The following is a 27,597-nucleotide window of genomic DNA, read 5'->3' on the forward strand; positions in this document are numbered from 1 at the left end:
GTCAACGAAAATATCCGCAGATCAAGAGAGAGTTATGGGGAATAGTCATTGCTCTAAAATGTGAAAAAGAATATCTTATTGGAGCATCTGTACTTGTGGAAATGCCACTCCTTGGGATAATTGCAAGCTGCACCACTCCAGATATTGCTATGCTTAGGTGGATTGCCTATATCAAGTCACTAAATCCTGAGTTTGAGCATATTGCAGGAAAAGATAACCCAGTTGCAGATATGCTATCAAGAGCCAGGTATGAAGATGAAGAAGGGATGATTAGTGACATTGATGATGTAGGTACAAAGTTCTACACTATTGTATATGCAAAAAGGGACCATACTTGCCTATCAAATGCACTTGAGTCTTTTACTGAGGAAATGTATGAAGGAGATTGGTTGCTTATTGGTCAATACTTGAGTACTTTGACAAGACAGGAAAATTGGTCTGACTCAGAATTTAAGAGGATCCGCAGAAAAGCATATGGGTATTTTCTAAAAGATGGCTACCTGTAGAAGCATCCTAAGCAAAGGAATGCTATGCCACAGAGAGTCATATGTGATAAAGAGACTCAAGGGAAGCTCATGAAAGAATTCCATGAGAGTCTCTGGGCTGGACATCGAAGTGTGTGGGCCACCTTTACCAAAATAAAGGAAAGATATTGGTGGAAAGGAATGTACAAGGATGTATCCCAATATGTGGAAACATGCATGGTATGTCAAATGTACTCGAATGTGCGACATCGTGATGGCCTGCAACCAACCTACCCACCTGCCATGCACTACAAATGGGTAGTGGATCTAGTTACAATGCCTTTTGGAATTTGGCAGATGTGGTACATAGCACTTGTAAGAGAAGATTTGACAAATCAGGTGGAAGGGCGTGCTCTTAGAACAAAGAGTACGGAAACAGTATGCAAATTTCTCTTGGAAGATGTGATTTGCCGGTATGGTTGTGTTGGGAAAATAACAGCTGATAGGGGTGAGCTAGATGTTGAAGAAGCAAGAGAATTCTTCTCTAGAATTGGCATCAAACTGGCTCTAACATGTGCTTATAACCCTGAGGGCAATGGTAAAAGTGAGCGAGGACATCCTCCAATCATTAAAGCTTTAGCTAAGGCATGCAAAGGAAGAGTACGAGAGTGGCCAAGGTTGCTACCATATGCTTTGTGGGCTGACCGTACAACTCATAGCTCAGTGACAAGATACATGCCTGCAGAATTAATGTATGGTCAGAAGCCAGTAATGCCAGTTGAAGAAGTAATTCCAACTTGGAATGTATTACCCTTGGTGGAAGGATTGAACAAGGAAGATCTCCTTGCATTGCGAATAAGGCAACTGGAGAGGAGGCCTGAAGATGTAGAGCTTGCTAAAGCTTGTTTGAAAGATGCAAGGTTGAAAAATAAAGAAAGATTTGATAGAAGACACAGACTCCGGCCAAAACCTATTGAAGAAGGTGATTGGGTCCTAATGTATGATAGTAGCCTTGACAACCAGTTCACTGTTCAAAGAAAGTTTGCAAAAAGATGGTTTGGCCCTTACATTGTCAAACATGTGCATGGAAATGCCACGTATACCCTGTGTGAGCTTGATGGAACAGAGATAAAGAATCTTGTAGCAGGCAAAAGGATCAAGATGTTTAAAAGAAGGCATGACAGTGATCCTTTTGATTCACAGGAGACTCAGGATGAGAGGCTTGATAGTGATGGTATGGATATGGCTGAAGAGGAAGAGGAAGATTTCCCTGATAATGTAGAAGATGAAGACAACATCCAGATATATGTGGATCTTGATGATGATTTGGCACATACCAGAGGATGTGCAGGTTTAGAGGGGGTGGATGTCGTGCCATGGCACGTCTATGGTGTGAAACCATGCATATGAGGCCATTAAATGCAAATCCAGATGCATTGGATTAAGTGCCATGACTTGAGTCATTATATGATGCCTAAGTACATATGTTCATATTGTAAATGAGGTTCAATAAGACGAGCTGAGACTGAGCCAGGTCTCGAAGCCTCTGTACACGAGTGTGGTGAATTATGGAGTTTTATGCTTATGGTAGACCTTGTAGTAGGGAACACCCTTCTCAACATGTATGGAAATGTGAAAGCATGTATGATGTGAGGATTGGTTTTGAAGAATGCCCTTTTGAGATATCGTGTCTTGGAATGCCATGATTTCTGTTCTTACTCGGAATGAGCAAAACAAGGAGGCTCTAGTTTTGTATGATGAGATGCACTGTTGGAGGCTGGGGGTTGGCCTGGGCATTAATAAGGCAATGATGAAGCTAATGGAGGGAAAGGTCTTGGGTGGTGGCTTTCATTTCCATCACCCAGAATTAAGAACAAGGCTGACAGATGGATACTATGTAATGGATCCTGAGAAGACAGTCCAGCTAGTGAATGAGAACACCATCTGTGTGTGCACGATTCTAGGTTCCACATACAATGGGGAGTTTGAAGATGTGAAGCGTTTGAATGATCTGCTTTAGAAAAAGAACAAGGAAACAAGATGGGACACTCCAATTCATGTGGATGCGGCCAGTGGTGGTTTTGTGGTACCATTTTTGTACCCGGAGATAGAGTGGGATTTTAGGTTACCATGTGTGAGGAGCATCGATGTGAGTAGTCACAAGTATGGCCTCGTGTACGTAGGGATTGGGTGGGTAATATGGAAGAGCAAGAAAGACCTGCGAGAGGAGCTCATCTTCCACGTGAACTACCTTGGGGCAGACCAGCTCACCTTCACTCTCAATTTCTCCAAAGGAGCTAGCCAAATCATTGCACAGTACTATCAGCCCGTCCGTCTAGAGTTTGAGGGTTACAAGAGTATAATGGACAATTGCCGTTCCAATGCCAAGATGTTGTGTGACGGGATTCTCAAGACTGGGAGGTTTGATATTTTGTCAAAGGAGGTGGGCGTGCCAGTGGTGGCATTCTCTCTCAAGGACAAGTGCGAACACGATGAGTATGAAGACAACCTTCGCAGGTATGGTTGGATTGTGCCTGCCTACACTATGGCTCCGGATGCACAGCACGTGAGTCTACTGAGGGTGGTGATCAGAGAGGACTTCGGCTGCACCTTAGCGCAGACGCAAGGTGGCAGCTTGCGTGGCATGCGAAAGAGGAAATTTCCGATTAATAAGCTAAAAAAAAGGGAGGCGTAGTGTATTCGAATCGGGGGAAACTCGAGATTTTAGCTGCAAAAGTGAAGGGCCCCCCAATCTCTTGCGGGAAAAGAGAGAAAAACCAGAAGCAGCGCATATCGAAAAGGGGAGGTGTGCAAAAATCAGAACCAGACCGGAATACAACCAGAGTTTTAAAATTCATGAGGGTGGCAACTGTATGGGGCATCTTGGATTTTGATTTAAAGAGGAAATGAAGTGCTATCTAGGGATATGATCTTCAAGAAATCTCACAATACATGAAGAAATCGGAATCTGGCGCATACGGCCGTGAAGCAAATAATGAGAAAAGCGAAAAGCGAAAGCCAAAAATTCGCTTCTTTTTTTTTCTGAGATAAGTGAATTTTTTTTGTTTTTGTTTATCACTTACGATTTTCAAAATCGTAAAGCCCTTAAATAATTACACTATCCTTTTTAAAGCATTTGGGGATAAGGCTTTGGGTAAGCTTTTTTTTGTTGTGTTGGAGAATCTTGGGACTTGGAATTAATTTTCTACTCAACTGGATTTTGGAATGCTAGACATGGAATTTTCAAAAATCACATGATTATGTTGTACATATGCCATATGTCATCTTTTGCTTGTGAGTTGTTGGAATCTGAAAGCAGGTTTTCACGAGATCAAGAGACACCTTGAAATGATGGAATTGGTATTATATGTTATATGTGTGGTCACATGTATATGCAAATCATTTGTAGATTGTGTTATGCCTACATGTTATTGGTTTGAGGCATTTGGGAAGAAGAATCAGGAGATCTATGCTTGGAACTGGTCATGCTCTTGACACACAATTTATGTGCAATCATCAAGCTGAATTTTGGGATGTATTGAAGTGAATTGGCACATGTATATGTCAACAAAAATGGTGATGTCTTATGCTCCTTGAGGAGCTATCTGTTTTGTTTCCTTGCTGAGATTTTGGAAGCTACTCTCACAGCCAGAAGTCTCGCACTTTCCCAGCGATACCGCCCACGTCACGACAGCGTGGGGGTTCCTTACCTGGTCGCCTGTGCTATGGACATGGGAAGGACTATCGATGGCACTGTCAGCGGTTGCAGGGATTGTCGGGGCTCGATGGGGCTTCTGGCAGCCCACATGGGGACTGCACCTTGCTGATGGAGACCCCTTTGGGGTGAGGAAGCCCAAGTTTTTGGGGCTGTTTCCCATGCAGCCATGCATGACGTGTGCACACACTCATGCAAATGCAACGCAGTCTAGCAGGGCCGCACATGCCACAACCATCCGTGTTACCCGAGGTCTACCTCACGCAACCAAAGGTTGTGGACAGACTCATGTAGGTTGTCCAGATAGAGGCGTACGATCGTCAATGGGCTGCCCTACAGCAGCAAGTGATGGCGACATGTTTTTCCACGATCTCTCTTCAGATTCTTTTCTCTCCAAAATGTCTAGGTTGTGTACGGGACTTTGTGGTGTACTTGTGAGGTTCGGATGCACGTGCTTCGTTCTATCTCAGTTTTGGACTAGCGTGTTATGAGGTATGTGTTTATTTTTTTACATGCAAGGAACATGCAAGATAGAGTTTAACAATAAAAGCACAGTGTTATACCGTGTTATGCAAGTACACATGTTTGTTCTGGGATACACATGGGAGTTTTTACTCCAAGAACTTCATGGACACAGAGTTAGTCATGACCTTGTACCATGCAAGACAGAGACCTAATACCCTACAGATATTGGAATGACCATTGTTTTCGTTTTTGGGCTTTGATAGGCAAGACTTATCTACATATGTAGGATTGAGGAATAGTTGACCACACGTTGACACTGTGGCTACACAGATATTTGATAGAGGGCATCTAGATTAAGTTTACATCTTGGGATTCGTTGTCAGATTGCATGACAAGACGGTTATGCGACAATACCCAATATGTACGTTTTCAGCCTTACACTCCTTAAGGTTTTGATGGTCCTCTACATAGCAAGAGTGTGTACAATCCTTAAGGTTTTGATGGTCCTCTACATAGCACGAGTGTGTACAGATATTCAGGCTATTCCAAGTATACCCGCCTATTCTTATACCAAGACTATTGAATCATGATTATTCAAGAATTTGCGTGATGCGCATAAGTTTTTGGAAGCAAGTTTTAGTTTCCAAGATTTTCTGGGTTTAGACAGATGCTTTGACTGGGATGTTGGTCAAGGTTGTTCTTCTTTGTATACACAGATGTTGTCTAATCCCTGGACCGAGTTCTTCCTTTCGAGAACTTGTTTCAGTTTGTGGCACATGGTCAGCCATTGGCATTTATTGTTTTTGATAGATCGCGACAGATCCACAAACAGGTGTTTTGTAGTAATCGTAGCACGCGTATGGGGTGTATCATGGTGGTATGGGACGCCATGATCCATCGCATGTTACGGGGCTACACCAGATTGTCAAGACTTTATTCAGACTCTGTGCCTACAAACACAAGGCTATCTCAATATTTTTGATAGATGCTAGCTTGAGTCATAACCAGATTGTTGGAACAGTTGTTCCTTTCATGTCCAAGGTACTCATAGACTTTCTGAGATCTGTTTGGGAAGTTAGACTTCAGAGGTGACGGAGGACAGATTGATGATCTTTTCTAGAAGATCGGTTCTTCTCTTGTTTGGGAAGAGACTACTGTTGTGTTCCACTTGGTTCAGGCTTCAGTAGTAGGTGTTGGGTTTTCCCACTTCTTGTGGTTTTTTCTAGACCAAAAATTTTTTTTTTTTCCGAAAAAACGATCCTTCTATTAGTTAATGAGAAAACGCCATAAGGCTACAAAGCTCACCTCGCAAGGAGGGATAAAAAACACAGTGAACACCTGAGCTCCACCCCCGTGGCTGGCCGCTCTCTGGGGGGGGCTACCTAGTAGTACATGTGGGAGGTGAGAAAAGCCAAACTGGAGGCCTGTAGTGCCAAGTGACATCCTCGCCCCTCGCGGTGAGGAAAGGGCCAGGCTGCCAAGTGCGGAGGAAAGCCTTGCGGCGCCCTCTCATGCAATCCGAGTCGCCCTGGAGTTTCCCCCAGTGTCCTCTCAAGGTGTGAATGATGTCCACCCAGAGGGCCTGTATGACCTCCGCCGGTGGAGTCGCCTGGCGGTCAATGGCCTCCCTGCATCGGGCTCTCCAAATGTGCCAAGCCGTCATGCTGCTGATCATCTCCCATCTGTGCCCGACCCCCTCCTGAGGGGCTGCCGAAGAGAAGTCTGGCGTCGGAACCACCGCCATCGCCCTGTCAGAGACCTGGATGGTCGCACTGCCAGGGACGTCCTCATATCCAAGGGCCGGGCCGCTGTCCGTGGCCCAAGCCACCGCACCCCACGTCACCAGCATCTCACCTGGTGAGCCTGCAAAAACCATCCTGAGAGCGCGCTGCCAGACCTGCTGTGCCCGTGGGCAATCCCATAAGCAGTGCCGCTGCGACTCCTGTGCATGGCCGCACCGAGGGCAGGACGCTGGGTGACTGCCGAAAGCTAGCCAAGCCCCCACAGCCAGTCCTCTATGCGCTGTGAGCCAGAGAAACAGCGTCACCTTCCGGGGCCGGAAGCTGGCCCAAAGGCGCTGCCAGAAGTCCCTAAGAAAGGCAGGGGAGAGCCCCTGTCGCCGCCAATGCTCGGCCGCCGCCGGGGTGCTCGCTATCCTGTGTCTCTGAATCCGCCGCCCCAGCCTCGCTGTGTACTGAAAAAAGGGGATGCCTGGGCTGGTAGGGGCCAAGTAGGGATCTCGCCAAAACCACTCACCTGGATCCCACTGAAGGCGAATAAGAGGCCTGCTGTCCCAAGCCCATAATCTCCAAGAACAGTCCTCCCCTATCGAGGCCGGTGAGGGGTCTACATGCCACTGTCTCTGATGAAAGCCGACCACCCGCACCCTCTGAAGAATACATCCCTGGAGCCCATCCAAATCTAGTCGTGTCCTCTGAAGCTGGCCACCCTCTCCCACCTCGAAAGTGAGTGGGGCGACTCTCTCCGCTGTGCCGCAGACCGCTAGAAGGATCTCATGCCGAGTAAAGACACCCATCCACTGTGGAGGTGGAGGGTCCTGTACTGGGGTCCGCCACTCCCGGGGGATGGCCGCCTCAATGTCCTGTCTCATCAACTCTCTGCCCCTCATCCCACTGAGTCTCCTCTCCTGAGCCTCTAGAGGCAGCTGCTGAAAACCTATCCAGTCGTCTAGGGACTGGGCTGGGCCAGAGCTCAGCGGGCCCCACGACACGTGAGACCGTGATCCAACCATATGGCCACTGGGGAGACGAATCAAGGGGTTCCAGATCAAAGGCTGCCTCAAGCGCTCCTCATCGGTGCCCGGGAGAGTCTGGAAGAGTGACGGCCTCAGATGCGCCCAGGCCCTCAGAAGGCTAGCTGCAAAACGCTCCTCGAAGCCAAGGCCCACTCCTCTGGATCGCTGCTCTGTAAAGATCCACCTGATGCTGGGGGTCCAGGGGCCGCTAAGAGAAGGGGTGCGGCTGAGCATCCTGGAAACAAGAAACTCCTTCCACGGCTCAGCGCCTGGCAGGAGGCCACGAACTACCAACTTGCCAAGCAATGCTCGGCTTTGGCAAATAGGATCAACAATGCCCAGGCCGCCTCTCTCCCTCGGCTGAGTGATCACCGCCCATGCCACCTTGGCCCTGGCGGGCCGCCCGTCGCCACCGGACCAAAGAAAGTTCCTGATGAGCCTCTGCACCTGGCCAATGCACGCCCGAGAGAAGGCCCAGCAAGAAGTGATGTACCACATAGTAGCAAGCAGAACCTGGTTGGCCACAACTACTCGGCCAGCCAAAGATAAACGAGCGGTACTCCAATACAGAAGCTTCTTCCGAATGCTCAGAAGAAGGGGGGCTATCTGCTGCTCCGGAGATATGTCAATGCCCACATAGCATCCCAAATAACGCACTGTAGTGCCGAGGGGCAGCCACTGAAAACCGTCAACTGGCCTCCAAGTCGGGGGGGGGGGGGGGGGGGGGGGGGGGGGGCATAGAGCTGACCCACAACCCACACGACTTGTGCCAGTTGATCAAAGCGCCCGAAGCTCTGCAAAACCTGTCCATGGCTAAGGCGAAGCGGCGGAGGTTCTCCTCACCTCCCTGAAGATAGACAGCAGTGTCATCCGCAAACTCCGAGTCTAGGAGCTCCTCTGAGGTGCGGATGGGAAGCTGGAGGCCCCGCAAACCTGTATCCTGTGCTGTCAAAAAAGTGCTCATGGCCTCCGCCACAAAAAGAAAAAGAAAGGGCGCCAAGGAGCACCCCTGCCGCACCGAGCGCGAGAGCTGGAACCTCTCTCCGCGCACGCCCTGTATCAGCACCTGGCTATGAGCCGATGTGTAGAGTGCAGAGACCCCACGGATCCACTGAGGGGGGAAGCCCATCCTCTCCATAGTGCCTTCCAAGAAGGCCCAGTCCACCCGATCATATGCCTTCTCGAAGTCGAGAAGGAGCACTGCCAGATCCTCCTGTCGAAATCTAGCCAGAGCCGTAGCCTCCCAGAAAGAGAAAATGTTATCCAGAATGCTCCTATCCTGGATGAAGCTTGTCTGCGTGGAGTGGATAATGTCCGGAAGGTGAGGCTGAAGCCGCCTGCTGATCGCCTTAGCTAGGACCTTGTAGGCCGTGCCTAGCAAGGTGATCGGTCTCCACTGTCTAATCTCCAGTCTGTCTCCTCCCTCTTTGGGGATCAAGTGGATCAACCCCTCTGCCATGCTGTCTGGCATGACTCCTGACTCCATAATCTCCTGGAATGCCAATCTGAAGCCCCTATGTAAGAGGCCCCAGTACCTCTGGAAGAAAGCCACCGAAAGACCGTCCTCTCCTGGGCATTTGCCCCGAGGTAGTGCCTGAAGAGCCTCCTCCAGTTCCGTATCCGAGAAGGGGGAAAGAAGGGAGTGCTGCAAATGGGCCGGCACAACCGGTCTCGTGAAGCTCCAGACTGCCTCCCGAGCCTCTCTCACCCTGTCATCTGCTGGCTCAGCAGAGAGAAGATCCCTGTAAAAATCTGTGGCTATAGCCCGAACCCTGGGGGGATCCACCACAACCTGGCCATCAGCCTGCCGAAGACGCCTGAGACCCTCTCGTCTGAAGCGAGGCCCTGTCGCCTCGAAGAAATCTCGAGTCACTCTGTCTCCAGCCTGTGTCCAAAAAGAAGCCCGAGCATGGAATCGGAACTCCACCCTCCTCTCCTCGATGGATCTGATCTCAGTGCGAGCTGACTCCATCTGCTCTGAGATCCAAGGGCTCGTAGGATCCCTCTCCTGGAGTCTCTGGAGGGACGCTAGACTCCTCCGTAGGCTCCTCTCCTGCTCTCTGAAGGCCTCCAGCCGGTCCAAGACAGCCTGTCTGAGCATCTGGCTGATCTCCTGCAAGCCACTAGCAAGATCGCTGGCTGCCGATCCTCTCCTGAACTGCAGCTCCTGCCAGACCTGCTCAACTCTGATCGCAATCTCGGGCTCCTCTATGAGACAATCTGGAATCCGGACGCTCTGGCCCTGCTCTCCTCTCGTGGGGTCCTCGATCTGGAGAAGCACTGGAAAGTGGTCTGAAAACGAGGAGCCTGCAAGTATGCCCACTGTGCCACCTCTATCACAGGCCCACTCATCAATGTAAAACCTGTCGATGCGGGAAAGGTTAACTCCTGTGGCCCATCTATCCGAGCGCGAGAAAGATAGACTCCCCTGCAACCTGCCAAACTCCGGGAGAGTCCACGGATCCTGGCCTCTCACCTGTAGCACTAGTTCCTCCCAGGCAGCGAGCTCCGGCCCATGAATGGTCTCCTGGCTGCCCCCCATCCTGTCCTCTGCATCCTCCAGCATGTTGCAATCCCCTCCGAGGCACCAGTGGTCTGCCAAGGGGAGGGACTGCCTAATGGTGCTCCAGAACTCGGCTCTCCCGGTCGCCCCATTAGGGGCGTAGAAGTTGAGGAAGCCAATGCAGTCTTCCCCAACCCGAAGGATGATCCACTGCGCACGACCCTGGACCAGAATGCCAGAGTCCACAACCTCGGATAGAAGCTGCTCGCTGACTAAGATGCATACTCCACCCTGGTTCCCCTGGGAGCCATATGCCGGTGACCAAAAAGTGTGACTCCTGCCTGGCAAGATCTTCCCGCAGGTGCGGGTACGCCCGGCAGAAAGGTGGTGCTCCTGGATGAAAAGGATATCTATGGGTCCTCCAACGAGAGCCCTCTGGATCTCCTGGCGAAGTCTGCCCCGACCAATGTAGCAGCGATGTCCACCGAGACCCTGGATGTTCCATGAGAGGATCCTCATGGATGAGCTAAGGCAAGTGAAGCAGCCTCCACTGGCTCACCCCTCTCAGCCGGCCCGGATGATCTGCCCTCCACTCTGTGAGTCTTGGGCGCCGGCTTGGAGGGAGAATAATCACTGTCTGTCCGGGTGCGGAGTCTCTCCAAAAAGAGGGTGACCTGTCTCTGTGTCCAGCCCCACTCCGCCTTCGCCCTGTCCAGGGCATAGGCGTGAGACCAATCCTCTGCATATATGTATCTAAAGGTAGGCTACACCCTCGGGGCGGCATGGAGGAGAATCAGAAGCACCGCCTCAACTGAGGTGTGGACCGGATCCGCCCGCCAGTCTCCTATACCAAACAAGCTCATGCGGGCTGAGTGTAATCGGGTCTGCAATAGGTCCGTGAGCCCCAAGTCACTGAAGTGGTGAGAAAACTCCAGTATCTGATCACGCAAAACTTCCTCTACAGAGTTGCAATCCCATGCTGTGTCTGGGGCAACACTGAGAGGAAAGGAGAAAGCCACCATGCTGCTCACCACTGAGGGAGAACGAGAGGGATGGCACACCACGCAAACTCGCAAGGGCGCGACCAGTGTCTCGAACGGGCCAGCATCCAGCTGGAGGCACCTGAAAAAACCGTAATCCACTGGTAGCCCCATCACTCGCGGGGGCCCCCCAGGGGAGGCTGGAGAGAACTCTGTGGCGGGAGAAGCAAGGATCGCCATCTCCACCGGCCCGGAGTGGCGGTGGAACAGCCGCTAGACTGAGCTCTGGCCTACCCAGCTGCGCTGCCCCGGGGCAGTGGGTGGTCTGGCGAAGTATCCTGGAGAGGCCGAGGGAGGGATGGGGGCTCGCGGCGAGGAGGGGGGAGAGCGAGGAGAGGATGGAGAGGCATCTGCCAGAGGATAAGTGTCAGGGGGGGCCGCCGGGGGAGGCAGGAGAGGGGGGGTTGGGGGGGGAGAGGGGGGGGTGGAAGGAGTGCTCTCCGGGTGAGGGGAAGGGGAGCCGGGGGTCGAAGAGTGCAGCCCGGGATCCTCAGGAATCTGCTCCAAGGAGGGGGCGGGGCCCCCCGCGGGGGGAGGCGAGAGCGGGGTCTCCACGTGGGAGGCTCCACCAGCGGCCTCAACGGGCACTGAGTCTGAATCCTCGTCCATCGGGGTGGGACCTGCTGGCCGCCTATCCCTGACTGGAGCATAAGTGCGGGTAGGTGCCTGTACGCCAACCGGAGTCGCCTGTCCGCCAGCCTGTGCTGCCTGCTGGCGTCTGCGACGGTCCCTGCGGGCCGGGCGTTTCCGCCGGCGAACCTCCTGACATCCGCCAGCCTCCTGGGTCTGCGCGGCATCCTCCGCCGGGGCCTGCTCGTCAGATGATGGCGCCTGCTGTGGCGAGCCAGGGATGTCCGGTCTCTGAGGTGGATGGCCACCCCTCGGGTCTCCTGCAGGGGGTCCAGAGGCGGCATAGCGTGAAGGATGAACCCCCTTGCGGGGACAGGCGCGTGCGAGATGGCCCATCTCCCGGCATGTGTAACACTGGCCGGGGAGACCCGAATACTCCACGCGCTGTATCAGATGTCCTCCAGAAAGACAAGGGAGAAGGATCGTCTTCGGGAGGGACTCCGGTGACGGAACCACAACTCGAATGGCCGGGAGTCCTGCTGCCCGAGCAATCACTGAAGCCGCTGTCTGAGGCGTCTCCACCGCCTGCCCGAACGCCTTGCCAATGGATGACAAGAGGGGCAAGTACTCCCTACGGAGTCCAAGAAAGTAGATAGTGACGGGGAAACCTGTCGCGCCTGCTAGCGGGTCAGAAGCGGGGTCGAAACCATGAGTCCATCGCGCCAGGAACGCCCGGGATGAGCGGAGGGCAATGGGGCTCCGAGCCAGCACCATCTGAGCTGCCTGTGGGGACTCGAAATCCACCTGGTAGTAGCCACGTCCCAAAAAATCTACGCTGACGATCTTGGCGGGCACGCCAACAAGGCTGCCTTGCAGAAGGTCGCGAAGCTCTCTCCGCATCGGACGGCTACCCATCATCTTGCAGACCAAGGAGGAGGCCTCAAGAGCAGAAACTGTGGAAACAAACAACTGAAGATCTTCAGCTATGAACTCCAGACGGAGACCGGAATCGGCAGGGTTAGTCGGAGCGGCTTCCATGGAGTCCTCCAGAGGGAAAAGGCCAGAAACCGGGGTCACCAACGGGAGGGACACAGCCCTGCGAGGAAAAAAGAGAGGCGGAGGGCTACAGGATAGCGGGGGCGGGGCGGGGGGGGAGGGGGGGGGGAAGCTGAGGCGGGGAGGAGCTAGCGGTGGGCGGAGGGGCGAGACGGAAGGGAGGAGAGGGAGAAGGCGGAGGGGAAGAGATGCGCAGCGGAGGAGAAGGCGGAGGGGGGAGAGGTGGCGGGGGAGAGAAGAGAGGCGGGGGAGAAGGAGGCGAAGGGGTTAGAGAGGCAGTGGAAGAGATGACGGGGGAAGGAAGCAAGCGGCGGGGGGAATGGCGGGGAAGGCAGCGTGGAAGGTGGCGAAGGAAGAGAAGGCGGGGGGAAAGAAGGCGGGGGAGGAAACGAGGAGGGAGGCGGGGGAGCGAAGGCGGGGGAGCGAAGGCGGGCAGAAGGCGGGGGAGAGATGGCGAAGAGGGGCGCACTGAAGGAGGCGGGGGAGAGGACGGAGGAGAAAGCGGTGGACTGGCGGGGGGGAGAGGGGGGCGCGATGGCGAGAAGCAGCGGGGGGGGGAGAGGCGGAGCTCGCAGGCGAGGTCGTCAGTCTTCCCAGGGGCCTAATACACTTGGCAGCAGAGCATGCAAAAATCAATAGATAGAGTGCTATTCATTGTCCTAAAAGTATTTGAGCATAGCTCCTTCAAATCATCCTTCTAGACCAAATTTATAGAGGACATCAAGATGAAAGCATGGTAGTCAAATGGAAGATACTTTTGGTTTCGGGATAACTCTTTAGGACAGTGGTTGCTTACCTTTGGTACTGGTAGCATTGTCAGCTTCGAGTTACCCAGATGATCCATTTTCTCCAGATTACGCTTTTGTAACTAGGACTTGACGCTCATGTCTTGTTACCTAAGCAGGTCGATCTCTTAGTCGGATTGTCCTTGAGACTATTGGTTTCGACCAATAGAGGGTGTTTCTCTAGTGTTGCGAGTGTGACTTCTTCTCCTTGAGTTCTTTTTTTGAGCTCAAGAGTGAGCTCTTTTGAGGAAGGGGAGTATGTCATGTGCACGCTAGGGGCAGGCAGATTGGCGAGCTAGAGTATGATATGTTGTGGGCGGACATGTGCTTTTTGGTCCGCTATTGACATCGTGTGCTTTTTGGGCGTTCCTTCTCTATTTATTGGGGGAAGGGGTACCAGTTGGGCACATTCTCATAGATCTGAATGAGGAATTACTTTTGCTTAAAGGCTTGAACCACGGAACCATCTCCTCCTTTGTGACTTGGATGGGGTGGGTGTGCCATCAAGTAGCAAGGAGAATACCCTAGCCAACCATCTCCACTGTGAGAGGTGTTGAAATATCAAGCTCGTATACAGCTGGAGGATAGCACATGGGTGCTGACAGAGTGACAGTATGGTAGATGGATATCGTGTGGTGTGTTTATGACCGCATCCAGCTAGTCATGTGTGGTGTGGACATTACATTAGGTTTACTTTGTAGTGTGGACATAACACTATGTTGTGTTCTCTTTTGTGTGTGTGAGAGAGATGATGACTATGGCTTCTCTCCTTCTTTATGATTGATGTGGATATGGATTAGGGTTTGCTTCTCTTGTGTGTGCTCCCTCCTTCTTCTGTTTTTTATCATGGTATCAGAGCCTAGAGCTCATTAGTTGTGTTGTGAGAGTGAGTGAGAGAAGAGGGAAGAAGAAGAAGAAGCTGTGAAGATTTCCATTGAAGCTGTGGAGCAAAAGAAAGCTGTGGAGCTCACCTCGGTTACAAATCTGAAGCTTGGCCTAACTGGTAAGAGTAGCAAAACTCCCTTGAGCGGATTGCAGGTGCCAAAGAGCAGGTTCAGTGAAGATTGAAGTGCATAAAGCAAGCAGAAAATTTCTGTTTTGAAGCTTTCATGGAAAGCTTGTGAATGAATGTATTTTGGCACATGTATTTGGGGAAATGCAAGCAAAGAAGTGAAGGTCTCATGTATTTGGAAGGGCACATGTACTAGCAACTCAGGAGCAAATCATTCATGCAAAAATTGATGCATTTCAAGTGATGTGTGAAGGAAAAATTCTAGTTTTGTGAACTTCTACAAAACAGAGAACATAACCCCCGTGGAGGATCAATCCCTAGAAACGCGTTTCTCCATTTCAAGACTCCATCCATTTCCATGGCCGTTTCTCATTTCCCAAGTGATATTGTCACAGGAAACGGCCATTTCCACCCCTAAAAACTCGTTTCCCCATTTCCATTCCTCGAACGTTTCCGTTCTTGTTTCTCGTTTCTGGTGACTATGGTTCTCTTCCTTCCTCCTAGACGTGTGTTCTTGTGAAATCTTGCACTTGCACATCTTATATCTACTGGCTACTCCACGCAAACACAATGATGCAAAAAAGATGCCCTCTTTTCAATCTGACAAGTAATCATGCTGCCCACACCTCTCCTTTACCTTTTCAGACTGCATACTATAGTCGCGGGAAACTCCCGAAACTCAAGGTTTTTGGGTCATTTCAGGGGGGTCCAATGATCCGAAACACATTTCAACCAGCCATTTCCATTTCCGAAACGTCACATTTCAACTATTTCCCTCATGCTATTTCAGCAGTTTCCCCAACAACACTTACCATTTCCCTTGCAATACCTTGATCTTAAGGCGATATTAGCTGCTCTTTTGTTCTTTCTTTACACCTGTTGCTATCCTAAAACAAAAAACTCAATGTGAAAACTTTTTGTGTTAAGAGTATAGAGCAGAACATCAAAAGTACAACAGTTAAGATTGAAACCAAAAGCTACACTAACATTCACAGAGAGCTACTGTTAGGAAAAGCATAAAACATGCTGAATTCCCACACAATGACAAAAGCAGTAGCCATGCAATCACCTGTATCAATGCCTGAAATCTATGGGCACTGCTTGACAGCTTCAAACCACCAGATATATAAGTTCTGCTTCCAGAGCGGGAAGGACCTGAAGCATGATACACTACCCAATCATCTGCAGCTGCAAGAACAGAAACGCTTTCCTCAATGTGCCTGAGATTAGCTTGTAGAGCCTGTTCAACATTCGGTCTGAAAAGTTTCAACAGAGCAGGACAAAGAGCCAGGCCCTGTGCTTCTAATAACGAGCAATACCCTAAAGCAACCTGCACACAATCTGCTGCAACACGAAGGCCACCAGCTGCTGCAGCAGACAACAAGACATGCCTCTCCACAAGGGATGCAAAATTTGTTGTCTCATCAGAAGCCCACACCACAAGCTCTGATGCATATGCTGCTTGCTCCCCAAAGACAGACTGTGAATCTTTCGCAGCCTGAGAGATGGAAGAAAATACAAGCTGTGAGAGGGCAGCAGTATATGCTCCACCATAGGTGGTTCCAGACGCTCGCAGCCCCTGCACATTGTGTTGAAGTTTTTGACTGTGTGCATTTAAGAGCAGTGTATGGGCGCAGTGGCCATCACCAAGCCTGTATAGAGCTGAGATTGCCGTGCAAAGTTCACGTCCCCTGGTAGAAGGTTGTCGTGCAACTGCAACAAGTTGTTCTGCAAGCCTAGCTCTCCGCTCAGAAAGTGATGATTGTAACCAAACCACAGAGGCATGACCCACAGGCTCTTTACCAGATGAGCTGGTGATAATTTTCTCCCCTTCAAACAAAGCAACTAAAGCTTCCTCAACCCTTCTTTCTGCTATTAAAACATCAAGAGTATCTGGCAGGGCATGTAGACGCATTTCATCCTCAAGTGTGTGATGATCTTCGAGATAAGCTGCACTGTCTGAAGCTACATCAGCCCCATCCGGTAAAGCATCAAGTTGTGCACCATCTGCTAAACCATGAATCAGGGAAGCTTGATTGGAAAGAAGATTACGCATAGCCAATAATTCACCTTCCAAGTCTGAAATCTCCTGTGAAGTACTGTGACATAGATGAACAATATAGCAATTCAATTATGAAGTCATGAGTAAGGTCCACAGTTTGTAGAAAATAATTGACATCTACTCAAAGCTTTCAAAATAGCTTAAAACACACAAAAGCATACATCAGAATTCAACATGCCACGACTTATAGTAAAACTACCATCACAATAACACGAACAGTCAATTTAAAGAAGACCCAAATAAGCCAGAACCTTGCATTAAAAAATGCAAACAATTGCTTGTGATGAGGGCTGTCTACCAGACCCATTCTTATGAATATGAAACAGACACATACCTCCGTAAGGCCCGAGTTCACAAAAAATCCTCAATCACCATTATGCCCAAACCTAAAGATAAAGAATGTTGGATGCACTGCTGACAAGCTTACTGCACAAACATGGCTCCAGCTGAAGCACCACCTAGCCTCAGGCTACACCTACACCTTATGCACACCACTTGAACATGGCACCCTCCATACAAGGCTTTTGTGTGTCACGTGCATCCCGCACTTGGATGCCGCGTGGACATATCCGTACAGCAGGTGCAGGACCTATAGTGGAAACTGGTCCCTTGTGAGCCCCAGTTTGAAAAGAGTCAGCCAGGTGTGCAAATCCCGTACATGGTCTTGGTCAAGTGCGCAAGTCCCACACATGAATCAGTGCCAATCCGTACTGTGAGTCACCCTGTAGAATGATGACAAGTGTTCCAAGAATTGATAGGCTTGTAGCCAGATGCAAAGCACCTCAGGAAGCATGTAGATGCATGTAGATTTGCATAGTGTATGGGCCACGGGGTCACCAATGGTACCCAACACTTGGGCCATGTGGGGCAGCCCATGGGCCATGGCTTTCGCCCATAAAGCCCCATAGCATGTTTGGCCAGCCCGAGGAGGCATGGGCAGCCTGTCAGCCAGCCCTACCAAGCTTGGGCAGCATGGCAACCAGCCAAAGGGGCTGTAGCCCAGCCAGCCAGCCCTTAGAAGGGGCTGTACAGCCAGTTGGCCAGCCTCTAGACAGCCATGCAGCAAGTCGGCAGTCCGGTATGCAAGGAAATATGTTTGGGGGCATGCAACCTGGAATGCAAGCAAATATGTATGGTGGCATGCAGCCAGGTATGCATAACGGAATGTTTGGAAACATGGCTGGAATGTATGGCATGCCAGGTGTGGGAATGGGTAATGTTGATCCTATGATGGGCATGAATGTTGGGGGCAGCAATCTTGCGAAGCCACTTCATTTTGATGTATCAGATGAGGCTCAGCCGGAAGTTGAGGAACTTGATGAGGTTCTAATTCCAGAGCAGATACTGGCACATAACGAAAGAAAGGTACGAGGTAAAGTTTCCCGTCGCTATCTTGTGAAGTTCAAGAACTATTCACCGATGGATGTGAAGTGGATGGAGGAAGGTGACTTAACAGATTCACCTCAGGTTTTGCAGCTTTATCTCGATGCCTTTGAGTTAGAGCCGACTCTTGTTGTGGCTCATTCAGGTTCAGCAAAGCATGGGTCTGGAGCATTGCCTGATGCTCATGAGGGGGGTAGCACCTCCACTCCCTTGATACAAACAAGCTCAGATGACATCTAGAGGTCGCTTGGTGCAGTTTTTATCTCACCCGAAGGTACTGATGGCTGACAGTACATCTGTTTATGGGACTTCTATGATATACGTGTACTAGTCACATGGGATATTGTGGTTGTGTATGGTTCACAGTGGTATACACAACTTGGACTACTACTACGCCATTGGTTTGCAGTGAATGTTGATACATGTGCATGGCTTAGAGAGATTGGGACGCTGATCTTGCCATATTGTATATTTCACTTTGGATATTTTGCTGTATCACCAGAATGCAATCAAGGACGCTTGCCATTTTTCAAGAGGGGGGTATGTCATGGCCCTGTGAAAATGGAACAACACAAGTGTGGGCATGGTGGTTGCTGAGCAAAAATATTAAAATATTCGCATTTGGGATGCCCGGACAAATGAGAATGATGTGTGGACACTTCAGATGTGAAAGGGGACAAAAACATTAATGTTTTTAATGTTTTATTGAAGGTTGCCCCTAGGCCTTAGTGGCCCCTAGGGAACTTTAATGATTATTAAAGTTGGGGCCCTAGGATAAGTTTGGAGAGGGGGCAACTCCACTTTTGGAGTGCATGCCTCTCTCACAACACTCTCTCTCTTGCTTTTGGGAGTCGTGTATGCTCAAGCGTGGGGGGGAGGTGAAGCAACAACGACTGCTGGTGGTGGATTTTTGCTGTTGTTTTCTGTGCAAACCTGCCCGTACAGTCCACGTGTACATGTGTACGGCTGCTGCAGGACAGGCGGCTGTTTTCTCTGCTGCAGATTCTTCTGCTGGTAAAGGCGGCGCTGACAGGCTGAGCAGGTACAGGTGCTGTGGGTTCTGACAGAAGGTGTACAGAAGGTACAATCGTACGGACAGCGGGTACAGGTGGCTGTACGACTGCTGTCAGGCGGCTGTGCTGTAGGTACAGAACTGTACAGCAGGTACAGTCGGGTACAGCAGGCTAGTTTAAGCAACTGCAGTACAATCCATACAGCTCTGTACGGACAGGTACATTCAGTCTCTACTGTGCTGTACGGACAGGTGCAGGCCGGCATTGACCTGTTAGTTCTGGACAGTAAAACGTTGCATCTCCAGCTACACGTGGGATTCTATCAGAGTTTATTTGGGTGCAACAGTCACGTGGTTGCAGGGGAAAGAGTACAGACAGTCGTTGTCAAGTGCAGACTGGTACGAACTGTCCCACGAGTGCAAAACCACGAGCTGATTTGGTAAGCTCTGAACTTGTTCATCTGTCTTTCTTTCCATTGGCTTGTGTCTGCTGCAGAGTTGTGCTATCTGGCCCCTTGTGAGAGGAAGGGTATGGCAGATTGAAAAGGGTGGAAACAGAGATTGGGACAGTGAATGTATGTTTGTGCTGAGTTGTGGAATCATGTGCATGAGATATGCCAGATGTATGCTCAAGGCTGTCCTGCTGAATGGTCTTGGCTGATCAGAGGGAAGCACAGAGTGTTGCTTTGAGACATAGATCTGTGTGTGAATCCTCTGTGCTAAGAGGTATTGTGGGCTGCCAAATTGGACATATAGGTGTATTCTCTTGGCTGGTTTTGTTGTACTCGGCCTTTCATATTTTTGAAATTGAATAAAGAAATACCGCAAGGGGCGCCAAGCTTTGGGACCAACAGGTGTCGTTCTATTTTCAGATTTGGGGCACTCTAGCTCCAATCCAATTTGTTTTCATATCTAGACTACAAGTGGAAGGGTGACTGCTAGTCTACCGCACTTTGGTTTCTACCAGAGGCCGTTTTCAGACTCATTGGGCCTAGGCCAATTCCAATTATGGCGTTGCTGCCTACGAGTAGGACCAATTTGTCATTGACCTCAAGAAGCGGCTTGTACCGCCTCATTATCTTCAACGACTCGACGATGATTATCGGGGATTGGGCCAAAACGCGCTACTTGTCCTCCAATTTGCAAATAAATTCACTCACCTGGCTTTACAATTGTAGAAATCAGATGCCAACAAACGAGGTCAATTCCTCTAAGATTTGGACATGCAAATCCAGTGGGATGTGCACATGTTTGAGTTTGAACCACAGACTTTTGATCGATGCAAGTAACATCGCTGTCAGAGCGGTCTTTCGACAGAACGGGCATCCAGCCGCTTACATGTCCTATAAGCTGATCCTTGCAGAGAAGAACTACTCGGTCTATGACTGACAACTCCTAGCGCTGCTACAGGCCTTGAAGCATTGGAAACATTTTCTTTATGGGAACGACTTTAAGGTTTGCATAGATCACCAAGTGTTGTGTTGGCTTCAGAATATGCCAAGCGTGAATTAGAGTAACCGTCCACACCGCTGGAGCCAAATTTTTTGGCAGTTAAGTGGAATCATCAAGTACCTTCCGGGCAAGGCCAACCTACCAACCAACAAGGACAAACGAGATGTGATCTTCTTGGAAGTAGAGTGGGTATATCTCAAGATAATGAAGCAAAGGTTGAAATAGGTGGGCAAGCGATGCCCAAAGCTATCGTTTTAGAGCTTCGGACCCTTTCCCATTCTAAAGAAGATCAATGAAGTTGCTATGAAGCTAAAGCTATCTCCCAGTTGGACCATGCATGATGTGTTCCATGTCAATTGGTTGAAGCCTTATATTGGACCTCCTCTCTCCGATGTCCACGATGATCAAGAACAAGACATAGTGGACGAAGCTGAAGTTATGGATCCAAAACAGATCCTCTTGCATCATTTCAAGCATGACTCCGGCCGAAAAGAAAGACCATTCCTCATGAAGTTTCAAGACCCAGGGGAAACATGAAGCGCTTTGGCTTGATAGGAACTTCTTCAAAGATCATCCGGCATTATTGACGGACTATTTGGAGACTTTGCAGCTTCCATCAAGTTAGGGGATGGCACGTGCATCACGCACTTGGATGCCAAGTGGATCTATATGTACAGTAGGTGCAGGACTTGGAGTGGAAACTAGTCCCAAATTCCAATCCAGGACGAGTCAGCCAAGGTTCCACTCTAAGCGTCCAAGGTCAAGTGTACAAGTCCCGTACATGGTCCTAGTCACGTGTACAAGTCCCACACATGAAGCAATGCTAGTCCATACAGTGAATCAAGGTGTTCTGGGCATTGATAAGCTTGTAGCCAGATGCAAGGCACCTGACGAAGAATGTAGATGCATGTAGATTTGCATAGAGTGTAGGGGCCACAGGGTCACCCATGGTACCCAACACTTGGGCCATGTGGGGCAGCCCATGGGCATTGGCTTTCGCCCAGCACAACAGTGGCAGTATCATCAAAGGCAGCAGTAGCATGCATCAAACTACAGATCTATCGATGATGATGATGGCTCAATTCAGAAAACAGCAAGGCTGAATGGAAGAAAAAACGTAGGTTTTGATGCTGGGGCAGTAGAGAAAACACAGAAACCCTAAAATGCAAAAACCTTAAAAAAACAGATCTGGTTCAGCCTAGCTCTGAACCCATATTGGAAATCGCAAGAAATCACTCATGGAGCTATGGAGGATGAAATATCATCATCATGGTTGAGTGTGTGAGTAGGAGATGAAGCTTGAGCGGAAGAGGAGATGGACGTCAAGTCATGGTAATGAAGTACAAGGGTTACAGCGAAAGAGAGAAAGAAAGAAAGAAAGTTATATTAACGTCTACAAAAGGCCAAAATGACCTATGAGACAACATCATGTCCATGGCACCAGGAATACATCATCATGGGTACTAAAAATAAAAGGAAGGAACAAGAACTGAAATGCCAAAGCTGATCCCAATACAAAGAGTGTCAAGCTCTCACATCACCCTAAAATATCCCGCATAGGGCGTTGCATCATGATACCCAATGTAGTAAAATTGAGCCGGCCAGAGAAAGTCCTGTGGTGGTGGGAAATGATGGCTCTCATCCTCCTGTGGTGACAAGAGCGTGAGCGGAGGCCACTGGGTCGGGGGCGTCAGGCTCTGCATAGCTCAATCACTTTGTCTAGTGTTACTCCTCTCGGCCGGCGGGCTCTTGCATCAACCTGGAGGTCAAGTGTAACGGGCAGATCTACACTCGGAGCTCTAATCTAGAAGAAGTCAGTGAGAGCTCAAGTACGAGAGAGCAAGATTGCACCACGAGTGTGGAGGTCGAGTGTAATGGGTGGATCTACTCTTGGAACTCTAGTCTGGAAGAAGTCAGTGAGAGCTCAAGTCTGATAGAGCAAGATTGCACCACACAAGAATGATCGCATTATGATAATACTTCCACAATGTACAATGCTTTTATAGGCACCAAGGCCTTATCTTTTGATCCTAAATAAGAAAGTGTTCATACCTAGTGTGTTCGCACCACTAAGGACACTTGACTAGACTCCAGACTAACTCTGAAATACCCAACAGGAGGGTGCACCTAGGCTTTACTGTAAGGGTGGCAAACGGTCCATGTGAAGCTGTGAGAAACCAGTGACTCGGGCATACCACACCATATCCTGCCCCTGCTCTGCCAGACATCCGGATGATTCCAATGCAATCCTTGGTAGCCTGTGATGAAGTGTGGCACTTATGGTTTGCTCTGAATCATACGGGAAAACGTTATCCCGATGTCCGAATCATCCTGCCCCTGCTCTGCCAGCCATCAGGATGATTCCAGTGCAATCCCTGGTAGCCTGTGTCTGTCCAGGATGTGGAGGCGGTGTATGAATGTCATGTCTGGAAAAGTGCATCCACTACTAATGGTGCTGCTCCAAACTCTACGAGTATGATGAAGTGTGGCACTGATGGTTGGCTCTGAATCATATGGGAAAACGTCCCTCTCAAGTCTCAACCCTCCTCCCTGAGATCCGATCCCCAAAAACAAGCCCTATACATCACTACTTGAGCCACTAAGGTGTCAACTAATCATCCCTTAGTAGGTTCATGGACACATGTCTGAAAGCACTACTCTCTCAAGAAGGGCCAGGGCTGCATATCCCTTGGCCGATCCCTGGCCTGGGCTGCAGGGCACATGGTAAAAATTGAACTGGTGAAGGTAGCTCCAGATAAACATAGAAATTATCTATATCCACTGAATAGGTAAAGTGATGTCTGAATACCTTTTAGTGTGAAGTGTTAAAAATCATCCCCTTGGTCTTGCCAAGGTTCAGTGTGAGGTCTCCATGCAAACAAAAATAAATGTAATGCATCAAGATGCCTCTGTAACCCCTAAGCTGAATCTAAGATGAGCACTATAGCATCTGCATACAGTAGGATGAGGACCAAAGAGTGGCTAATGGAGTGCATGTACCACCTGATCTGTCAATGAAATCAGAGATCTTTCTCATCTATGTAGAGCCCAAATAGCATCAGGGAGAGAGTGCAACCCTGTTTCATCCCAATTGTGCTAGAGATTTCTTCTTTCATGCCTCGCAAAGCTTTGCCCTGCCCAGTGACTAACTCATGTAGTGCTACGGCTCTCCATATCATCTTCAAGGTAAGCGGTGGCTGATTAGATATGTTGTAAAGATTTTGTGCAAACAAGGTCACTGATAGGTGTGGGCAACTATTGCTCAAGAAGCCTGCACCATGCCTTCCCACTATGCGCGCTCAAAAAGAGTTGGTATAGTTCATTCTTGCATTTCACTAGGAAAGCTCTCTTCTGGTGATGAGTAGGATGGCGGTGCACTTCGCGCCTTGTGATTTTTCCGGTTGCTTGCTCTTGCAAGAGGTGAAGGCGAGTCATCGTACCAACTATTTTGGGGCATGGATCTGAGGGAGGTTTGGTAATAGAGCAATGTGTGCAAGGGAAAGAGACTTTGGCTGATTCATGTAAGCTAGTGAGACGTGGGTGTCATGAGTGGGGCATAGGGGTCAATTTCACAGAGGTAGTGATAAATGTTATCTTTGTATATGTTATCTAGGTCCTGGTGAAAGTGTACCTCTGTTGTGGGAGAAAATGAGTGGAAAATGCCACAGATAGAAGGATAGATTCGTGTGATCAATACCAAGTGGGTTTCAGCTTCAGCTTGTTCGCACCTGAGGCACCAAGGAGGCTTGCCATATTTTTGCGTCAGTGAGCGGGTATATTGATTTCCTTTCCAAGAAGTAAAGGAAAAAGATTTCTATGCAGAAGAGTAAATGATAGAAAAACGAAAAACTACTTGTCGGTGATAACACACTTATTTGATTTTGCTGAAAGAACATTATAGATGTCCTCATCTCTCTCAAGAATACCAGGAAAGCCTATGTGTATAGTAGTGAAAGCCCACCATTCGAAAGACTATAAAAATCAAACTCGCGTACCCCAATGAAGCATACCCTACATGTCCTCTCTATAACTCAAATCTACCATGTCAACACATTTTCTCCCATCTTCAATAGCAGCAACTACACAATTGCACATTGTAGCATTGGTTCTATCAAATAGTGGGGCAGCCCTACAACCCCTTTCTATAGAAAAAGGAGGTGGCATACTAGGTGTCATATCATGTGTGCACGTGAGATGAATTGAGCATTTGTGCCATTCTCCAGTCCCTTTCCAGAGGTCCAAAGAATAATCGGCTGTGGCTTCATGCTTCTTGACTTCACTGACACGACTCTTGGACATGGCATTTGCCAAGAATTGCTATGGGTTTATGGACAAGCATTAACAAAATAAAACACGCCTGTCTTACTAACTTATTTCTGGATTATTCAATATGAATGAGCTTTTCCTGCAGTCCCAAATATTGATAAGGTTGTCAGTACTTTCCATAGATGCAATGCTTCCATTTAATGCATACAAAAATTTGTGACATCAGTAAATAATTATACAAAAAAAAAGCTGCGTAGTTGGCATGGATACTGCAGTACATCTTTCTTAAGCCAAGATTTAGGCTCCAAGGCAGTAGAAATCAGTTATACCGAATAAAAGCTGCATAATTGGCGTATACACTTCGCCTCATTTCTTCAGCCGATGCCTTCTTTAGTGTTACAAGGTCCAAACATAAGCTTCTGATTCCCTGGCAAGGATCCCGACACTTTAATCACAAAAGATGCTTTACTATCTTGCATTTTCTCAATCATGAATGCAAACTTTTTAAAAGCATTAAGTTAACATGCAAATGTAGCCTATACACAACAAAGTATCAAACATCTATCACTTTAGCTGAATCAAATGAAATTTGTCTACTCTTTGAAGCATAGCTTTCGACAATATCAACTCATAGTGGAACTCCTCAAATTAGTGCCACCAGGTGATTGCCTTGACCAGAAGATAGAAAGATGCTTCTCATGTTTTCTACTTTGTTCACATGCATCAGTCTTAGATGTCGTGCCAAGGCATCCTGAGGACACGTACACAGTAGAATAGGGAACTAGGTTTGGCACACCATGGAGCTCTCACAAAAGGGACGCAATGTAAGAAGAGTGGATCCTCGAAACCTTAATTATTCATTTAATTGACCACACCATACAAAATTGTTCCCCTTTATGCATGTTGGGTGCACCCGTGCTTAGCACACCACACGAGGCGCCAAAGATGGGCCAAGCCTCCCTCTTCTAAATTCATTATTACCAAAAGGGAAATTAGGTACAAAGCTTTGTGCGTACCCAAGGACAACTTCACCTTTTTTCAAGACAACAAAAAATATCAAACAACTCGATGAACATTCCTCTATTGGTCAAAATACCATGTAGGTTCTCCAAAGCTTTCACTGCCAGCAACCTACCAAGCAAGTTCTCTAAAGCTTTCAATGCCTACTAGGTAGGTTTTCCAAAGCTTTTGCTACCTATTAGACATGTTCTCTAAAGCTTTCAAGAATTCAAGTTCTTATTTTCGGCCCGGCCAACTATCCACCGAGTTTACTAGTACCACTACACTCAAGCAGGCATCTGGTTCATGTTGCAACGCAAGCCCTTGAGCGGTTGACAAATCTCAAGCTTAATCCGTGGGCTTGCATTAGGCATATATTGGGGGAGGTCAAGTGGTTTTTAGGGGCTTTGGCTATTAGAGGCACTAAGTTATTGGCTCAATTCAGAGCGGAGAGCTTCTCTAGTCTTGGCCTCGTACCTTGGCATGGAGTATTTGTTCCAAACCCATCCAAGGTCGTCTGGGTGCCAAAGCAGGCCCCGCAACCCAAGGACAAGGTGTCTCAAGAAGATCTCCTTCTACCCAAGAGTGTGGCTAGTCAACCCGCACTAATACGCATCCTACTTGGCATGGTGCCAAGTCTACATATGTAACCACTTCCTACAGGAGGCCTGATAAATCGAAAAATAAAATACACATTTTTAGATCACTTAACTAATACAAATAATGGACATTATTAGCAACATTAAAACTGAAAATGACAAAGAACACTTGACACCATCACTGGGGCCGGAAAGGGCCACCCCCTCCCCCCCCCTCTCAATACAATTGTATTTCTTGGAGTATTTATATGTACAAGTGTTCACGGGTGCAAGGCCAAAATTTTCCCATAACAAGGAATGAGTACAACTGGAAAACAATAAGATTTTGTCAATGAAGAATCAGTTGTCGGAGTAGACCAAATCACAAGCAATCTACCACCTTCATTGGGTGAACACCTGCCCTCACTGGTCTTCCGAGACCGTGCACCAACAGGCACGCCCGTACTAACGCCTGGCAAGGTAAAGCACCGCGGAAAGAGTAATACATGATGCTCCCAAGTCAACTTTGCTCCTAGTTTTCCTCGTACCCAAATGACCTTCACTGGCTCCTCTAAATGTGAGGACACGATCAGGGTAATCATGAAAAAAATCACCATCCCAGTGGCCTTCCTTGGTGAAGGCAGCTAGGGGTGATTCTTGCCTGGCAAGACTTGTAAAAACAACATTTAATTTTAATAATATCTGAATTTGAAAATACATAAATAAGTACCTAACAAAGATTCAATTTGGGGTTGTCAAGTGAAGAGATTGTTCCCCCTTTTTGATGTGATCCCGGTCGATGCAAACAGCGGGCACAAGTATGGCAGCCAACAGGTATAGAAGTTGGGTACAAGGTAGCAGCCACAACAGGTTTTGAAGTAGCAACCAAGCAGGTGTTGATGTAGAAGTTGACAACAGATTCAGGAGCAGCAACAGCCAGTACTATAGGAGGGTACAAAGGCTGCAGCAACACATAGGTGCTGTAGGTAGATTCAGGGCAGGAGGAGCAGTTGGGTACTCAGCAAGTACAGTCGGGTACACCAACAGATACAGGCGGGTACACCAACAACAGGCAGGTTGGAGAAGATAGATTTAGGGCAACCAAATCGGGTTTTGAGCAGCAACAGTCAGTTTTTGTTGGAGGCGGGTATAAAGGAATACACGGGGGCCAATTTCCAGAAGTGGCAGCCAGGCGGGTTGGAGGAGGCGGGTTCAAGACAGCAGGCCACAGGTGTATGTAGGCGGGTTCCAGTGCAACAGCCAGTCATTAGACTCTTTTTTCCATCAACCACCCCACACCACCCACGTGTGGAGGGGATGATGCTTCACATGTAATCCTTAATCTTAATTGAGATTAGGTCTTAATCAAAAGTTAACTCTTGGGCACCCACAATAAAAGTGTCCAGTCAATGTTTTAAATGTGTGTGAACACCCAACCTTATAAACATTAAGGTTTACATTACTTTATGGATTTTACATT

The 27,597-nt window shown here is 48.8% G+C and overlaps 1 protein-coding gene and 1 pseudogene across 5 annotated transcripts in view; one reads left to right on the forward strand and one right to left on the reverse strand.

The window, feature by feature from the left end:
* Positions 1-27,597, reverse strand: part of LOC147626346 (exocyst complex component EXO84B-like) — a 60,268-nt gene that overhangs the window by 26,860 nt on the left and 5,811 nt on the right. For 4 of the 5 annotated variants that reach the window (XM_086816495.1, XM_086816494.1, XM_086816493.1 and 1 more), the window contains exons 2-3: positions 24,870-24,985; positions 15,435-16,464 (exon numbers count right to left, since the gene is read on the reverse strand). In XM_086816495.1, coding sequence (XP_086672621.1) covers positions 15,435-16,464; positions 24,870-24,985 — 1,146 coding nt within the window. The remainder of the gene's footprint in view (positions 1-15,434; positions 16,465-24,869; positions 24,986-27,597) is intronic. The other variant, XM_086816497.1, reaches the window with a different exon arrangement.
* Positions 2,272-3,159, forward strand: LOC147626348 (glutamate decarboxylase pseudogene; annotated as a pseudogene).

The sequence above is a fragment of the Cibotium barometz genome, chromosome 22 (genome assembly GCF_041138505.1).
Source record: "Cibotium barometz isolate CiBa-2024 chromosome 22, ASM4113850v1, whole genome shotgun sequence".
NCBI lineage: Eukaryota > Viridiplantae > Streptophyta > Polypodiopsida > Cyatheales > Cibotiaceae > Cibotium > Cibotium barometz.